We start from the raw sequence: 7,176 nt of genomic DNA, 5'->3' as shown, positions 1-7,176 counted from the left end.
CCAGTTTGGTTGTCATTAGCTATGTTTCTGCACCATATAACAAGACCGGACGTATCACAGATTTATAAAGTCTTGATCGTAGTGGTAGTGGGATGTCACGCCGCATCAATATAGAGGCAAGGAGATGCCATTTATTCCAGGCTGCACGTATGCGTGCTCTAACGGCAGCTTCAGCTGTTCCAGTACAATCCAGAACATCCCCTAGATATTGAAACAATGTGACTTTCTTTACACTAATGGCTTCAAAAACATTACTATTTTGAATTTGTTGCTGTGAATTGATGCAAGCAGGACAAACAAAATTGGACACTTTAGATAAAGAATCAATTATTTTTGAACAACGTTTGTGACATCGCTGGTTACACTGCTGACACTTGATTGAATTGTTACCTACACCAGCTTTACAAACTGAACAGGGCCATCGTCCAGTAGCTGTGGATTGGATGGGTTCACCAGTGTTCATTGCTTTAGTTTTGCTGATGTTGACTATGAATCCATGATCGGCGAGTCTGGTGTTCCAATCTTCAAACGTCTATGCTGCATTCTGCTGTTAAAACGATATCATCAGCATATATTAGATTTCAAATGTCACCAGTGCGTATCGGCTTTGTGATTTCTTCCATCACAGTTATAAATAACAGTGGACTGAGAATCGAGCCTTGGTGAACTCCAACGCCGATGTCAAATGCATCTGTGTTTTCAACCGTTGTGCTGACGAGAGTCTTAGTATTCGTATACATTTCCATCACAAGTCGAACAAGATAGTTTCCACCTGATTGCTTCACGGGGAAGTCGATAAAATGCTTTTTCAAGGTCTACAGAATGTGCGATAGTTGTTGATGCTTTGCGAGGTACTTCTCTTGCAGTTGCACTAAGGATGTGAATTGCATCAATTGTTGATTTCCCCGTTAGGAAACAAAAATTGATAATTTCCGATTGTGATGCACGACGTTAATCTTTTCTCAATGATTTTTTCGACAATTTTCAGGGAGTGTTCTAACAGCCGTACACCCCGATATGATGAACAATTCAATGGATCACCTTTGCCTTTGTATAGCGGAACTGTCATGCTACAGTTCCATTCAGTCGGCATTGAGCAATTTTGCCACACTTCACGGCAAAGTTGTAGTAACGTTTGGATACCTGCAGTACCAGATGCTTTGATAATGTCATTTGTGAGTCCAGAGGGCCCTGCTGCCTTTCCATTCTTTATAGCTTTCTACAGTGATGTCTGGAATCGGACTTTCGATGGGTGGAGCGTCGAAGTTGACATTGATAGGATTTGTTTTAACAGACTGTTGAAGTATTCTCTCCACTGTAGCTTGATCTCATCTTGTTAAAGAATCTTCTAATTTTTGTCGTTTTTGATACATGAGGCACCAACTATGTCTTGTTTCGTATGCTTTGCTTGTTTTGCTATACTATACAGAGATTTCATTTGTTCGCCTTTGCTTTTAGTGAGCCACTCTCTGCACTGATCTGTCGGAGCCAGTGCAACTTGACGTCTTGCATAGTTGTTCTTCTCACGGAAAATTTTATGGTCATCAACAGACTTTGATTTTTGCCATTGCTTTTATGCAACTTTCTTTTCAGCTATTGCATTTTGTACACTGTCATTCCACCACCAAGTGTCACGTTCATGCTGACGTTTTGTACCAGTTTTCCCTCAAACTGTAGTTGCATCAACAGACTTAGATTTTTGCCATGTTGGGCGACAAATGATTCGCCAGGTATAGCTTTAACATTTTTGAATAGCCTTCGGTGTTGTTGCTTGACAGCGAAGAAATCAATTTGCGTGGCTGATGGTCAACTTTTGTATGTTATGAGATGTTCCAACCTCTTTCTAAAATATGTGTTCAGTAAACAAAACCCGTGACTTTCAGTAAACTCAAGGATGCGGTTGCCATCTTCATTCCGTTCTCCATAGCCAAAACTGCCATGCCATGTACGATGTCAAAACCATCTGTTTTCTCTCCAACGTTGCCATTGAGATCGCCTCCAATCAGTATTGTTTCAAGTTTTGGTATTGTTAAGATGATGTCAGAGAACGCAGCCCAGAAGTCATTTTTCTTATCTCTTCTGATTCGCCTGTCTGTGGTGCGTATGCAGAAAAAATGGTCATTGTTTGCTATTCCAGGCGAAGCTTGATCCACATGAGACATGAGTTAATTTTTATAATATCTAGTACTTCTTGGGCTAGCGGTTCTTTGACAAAAATTCCAACACCGTTTTTTACCGTAATTTTACCATTCCAGAATAGTATATATTTTATTTGTCTGAGTTGATAATGACAGACACCATTCGATTTCCATCGGGTCTCCTGAAGGCAGCAAATGTCAATCCTTCTACGTTTGAGCATTTCTGCGATTTCCATGCTGCGGCCAGTCAGTGATCTAACATTGAGCGTACCAAGTCTAAGTACCATAGAGGGGCCATTCTGAATTTTTTGCAACATCTCTCCGCTATTGCATACTTCCAAGGGATTCTTAGAACCCCTTGACCACTTAAGGCCTGTGTGGACTAGGGGCCGTTGTTTTTCCTTGTGATGGCATAGAATAATTTGGGAGAAAATTTTTACATCCGGACACCCATCCTGACGACAACCACCAGTTATAAGCGGTGGGTTCAGCCTTTTGCTCAAAAGCACGCAAGGCAGCGTGGATGCAGTTTTATGTCATACCCAGGACGTAACGAATTGCCTATTTGTTTGGTTATTTTATTTTTTTATCTATTTGTTTGGGTGTTTTAACTTAATGTAATTAACAAATACCAACAGAAGATAATTATTTTTGAAAATTTTCTGTTTGGTGTTTTTTTAATAGTTTTCACTTAACTTTTAACATAAGTTTTAAATTGAGTTACCATTAATTAATCCATGCTGATCAAAGCACTTCATAAATGATTTAGTAAATGCAATTTGGTTATCATCATATTAAATGTATTGTAACAAAAATAATTATTAAACCCTCTATTTGCGTTCTTATTTATCAAATTGAATTAAAAGAAATGTAAATTAGTTAATAATTATTTACTATTTTATCTCATTATTCATTCTTTATTTCCTCGTACTATTTCATTGTAATGAAAGAGTTTCTCTTATTGCCATTAACGTTTACTTTTATTATTATTGTGATGATGTTTGTTAATGTTGTCAGAATTGTAGTGGTATTTAATTTTTAAAACATGTACCATCATTTGCAGACCAATAAATAACTTTATTCAGATTCAGAACCTCTTCTTTATAACATTGTACAAAGAATTTTAATAAGCCTTCTCTATTCGTTAATAGACTTCAACTTCTACTTTTAGCTATTTTGTTTTTTAGCCATTCTGCTATTTGTTCACCATAATAAGAAAACACATTGATTATGTTTAAAAATTTAAGGCATCTGAATTTGATGTCTTGGAGTTGAAAATTTAGTTTCTGTATGATGGCTATTTTAATTTTTATGTTAAATTTAAAGTAAGAAATTTAACTTAATTAATTTTAGAATAAGAATAATTTTAGAATAAGAATAATTTTAGAATGTCCTGGTTATGACATTAAACTGACCCTCACTGCCTTGTGAGTGATGTTGGATCATCAAAGGCTAGGCCCACCGCTTATAACTGGTTGCGTAAGGAAGGGCGTCCTGCGTAAAAATTAGCCAAATAAATTACTTATGATGACAGAAGTGACAATGGCCCTCAGTATCCGGCAGAATGGCGTCGAGGGCTATTTCGGTTTCATCATAGGTTGCCAAACGGCAACCCCCGATCTCGAGGAAAATGTCGTCTAAACGTGTGTTGTTGTTTGTTAATTTTAAAATAAGATGGAACTAAACGCTGGGGAAGAAGTTCCATCATCAAATAATCAGATGGTGATTTGAATTAATAAAACCCACTTTCCATAATTATAGTAAATTCGTTCCCATACATGCTATTCAGTATAAAATAACATTGTGCAAAAAAGTGATCTGCGAAAATTATTTTGTCGAAACCATTAGATTTCATCGAAACTCTTTTATAATTAGGGGTAATTATATTTTTATTTTGTGTAGCTAGCATTATGTAAACCCCTAATGATATTGTAACCCAATCTTATAAGCTCTCTCACTACTTTTACAGAAACGTTGTTAAGGAAATTTTTCAGAATGATCTTTTTCAACTCCATAGTGAATTATGGATCTTGATTTGTTACTTTCTAAAAATTTTTTATTAATCTTCAATAGAGTATTAGTTGTTGGTTTTTTCGCTTTGTTTTGTTTTAAAACTGAAATTTTTTTGGAATTAAAATTGATTCAATTATATTTCACTTAATTTATATTTGTTATTGAAGCAAATGTTTAAAAATCTGTTTTTTCGCACATACAATTTTTCAGATATATTTTATTGTAAGTTTGATCATTAGTAGAAGCAAAGCTTGAAATGTGAGTCTAACCATTTTAACCGTACAGTTAAAAAAAATTTAGGATTAATGTCACTTTGTTTAATTAGAAATGAAGTAAAATGAGTTTCCAACATTTAAAATAATTCCAAATTTTTTTTTATTCTTTAAAAAATCAGGATCTGACAGACGCAGAAACTGTTACAGCATGTAAGGCAATAGTATAAAATGGTAACGAATAATAATAAATGAATAAAAAATGGAGAAAAAAAAGTTTAAACATGAAAAATATTGAAAATAAAATAAAGAAATGGTATAAAAAGGCAAATAAATAAAGTAATTTATTAATGGACTAGATAATGACTTAGTGAGTTAGTGAGGTAATTGATAAGAAAAAAAGAAAACTAGATTGAGTAAATGATAAAAGTTTTATTGAGTGCTAATATATTTAATGTGTATTATGATGAAGGTCTTTCCCTGATATGTTGATTGACTCAAATGGAACTTAAGTCTCACAGCTGAATCTGTCAATCATAGTGTCGGGGTCAGATTAAAAATATCCGACTTTGGCCTCTCAAAATATTACAACCCCATGTAAAAATTTCCTACTTTTACTACGGATTTCGACTTTCAAAAATTTTGTTGGACTTTTGCATCATAATTTTACTTTATTATCACTACTATATGAAAAATAATTAAACAGATCACTTAAAATCATGTTTTTTACTTTATATGATATTTATGTTTTAAAACGTACTGAAAATAAGTGATTTTATCGACATTATTAGCATTTATTTCCAGTATTAAAGATGATTGCATATTGCTACATATTTTATCTTCCAAAAATACCATCTTAAAAAAATTTTCAGAATAAAAATTAGATTAGATAGAAAAATTTAGATTTAAATTCATAACATTTTTCCGTAGTCGGATGAAAATACCCGATTCTGGCAAAAACCTCTGATTCCGACACTGGTGTAAATTCACAAAATTTTTATTTTTTCTGTCAGTTGATAAGTATTTTATTTTATTATATATTCTTAATTTTGAGGCAATATTTCATCAAAAAATTGAAATGTGAAAAATTTATCCTTACATTGTGATTCATTTCAATTTGATATGCTGTTCCTTACTGACTTTATGAGTGTTACAAAATTTCGACAAAATTTTAAAAATCTTTCATTTGGTAATAGTTTTTCATTAAACAGGTTATATATATTTTAGAGGATCAAAATAATATTTAGTTAAAATTAATTTTATTAAAAACTTTCTTTCAGGTGACATAATAATTGGATTAAACTGTATTGATAAAAACTGGTGGAATGGATATGTTTTTGATAATAAAGATGAAAAGGGAATATTTCCATTACGCATGTTTTTGAGCTCAAAGTTTTTTCTGATACTGATAAAAAAACAAATGATTTGGCTCCAAAGCTCGGCAAAAATTTTAAAAATCCTCAGAAAGATCGTTCATGTGATGTTGCTGATGTTGTTGGGAGCAAATGTCATCAATCCAGAACCAAAATAAGAAAATTTGCGGAAAGGAATGGCGCCTGGTACACCCATTGTTAATACAAAATCGCGAGAATCTTTTGTAACACCTTACGCTAAAACATTGTATCCTTATGAAGGTGTAAATGATGATGAGCTTTCATTTTTAGATAATGAAATTGTTTATCTGACTAAACATTATTCTGGTGGCTGGTCTTTAGGAGAAATTGATGGAAAGTCAGGTCTGTTCCCCACCAGTTATGTGGAAATAATAGTAGATTGTATTCCATCATTGCAAGATATAAAACCATCAGAACAGGAGGAACAAGACAGTGCAAATACTCAATCTGATCAAAACCCTGACTGTTATGAAGAATTAGATGATTATGCAAATATTGCAGAAAATTTCAAAGAAAGTCACGTTCTAGCGAATGTGAGTACAATTGGAGAAAGTGATGTAAACAACAACTTAAATATGAAAGAACATGGAACTTTGCATGATGAGTTATATGGAAGAGCTTTATATGACTTCTCAAAATCATCTGAACATGAAATTGATCTCCAGGTTTTAATTACTTTTTTAAGCACCGTTATCATAATTTTAGTTGTGCATTATGTCAATTTTGTTTCTAAACTAAAAGTAGGATAATCAGAGCAATTCCATATTGCTGCCTGATTAAACTGTGTAACAACTATTTTCATTTTTTGTTCATAACTGAATAAGTAATTAGCCATCCTTTGCTGTTGTTGGGAGCAAATGTAATTTTTTATTGGTCTTTATAACTTTACAACTTTGTTTTCTATGTTATTACACAATTGTCATTTGATAACTGCAAAACAATATAAGCTGTAAGGGTATGGCTCGTAATTAAAAAAAAATAAAAATTATTTTCCAAATGAATTCAGTTTCAGTTGTTTCAAACTGTTTCTTCAAAAAAAGGGAAAAATATACACAAGTGAGTTTTGCGAAAAACAACATGGAGTTAGCTGCAAAAATTGAATGCTTGACCAAATAATTTTTATTTTTGTGCATAAAGATTAGACTTGAATATTAGGAAAAAGACATGAGAAGAGAGTGCTGAACAGCTGCTGAACAGAGTATATTTAATAACTGAATGGTTCTTCATTTTGACTAAATCGTCATTAGTGTCTCTGCATTAAGCATCTGTTTTTTATCTGGTGCTATTTTTCATATGATTATATTAAAATTTCTCCTAATAACTTCACATCTGATGATTTAATTTTGCAACTCCAAAATTTTTTCAATGCGTCATTTCCAGTTGAAATAATTGGCTCTTGCGCGTTTTAAAGACATTTTA

The 7,176-nt window shown here is 32.9% G+C and overlaps 1 protein-coding gene across 1 annotated transcript; it reads left to right on the top strand.

The window, feature by feature from the left end:
* Positions 1–5,966: 5,966 nt before the first annotated feature.
* On the top strand, positions 5,967–6,134 carry HELRODRAFT_137982 (hypothetical protein; the record flags this gene model as incomplete). The annotated part of the gene is made up of 1 exon (XM_009023209.1): positions 5,967–6,134. A coding segment is annotated over one exon (168 nt), but the record flags the coding sequence as incomplete, so codon positions are not given.
* Positions 6,135–7,176: the final 1,042 nt, after the last annotated feature.

The sequence above is a fragment of the Helobdella robusta genome (genome assembly GCF_000326865.2).
Source record: "Helobdella robusta unplaced genomic scaffold HELROscaffold_35, whole genome shotgun sequence".
In the NCBI taxonomy this organism is placed as follows: domain Eukaryota; kingdom Metazoa; phylum Annelida; class Clitellata; order Rhynchobdellida; family Glossiphoniidae; genus Helobdella; species Helobdella robusta.
This window is presented reverse-complemented; position numbering and strand designations above follow the sequence as displayed.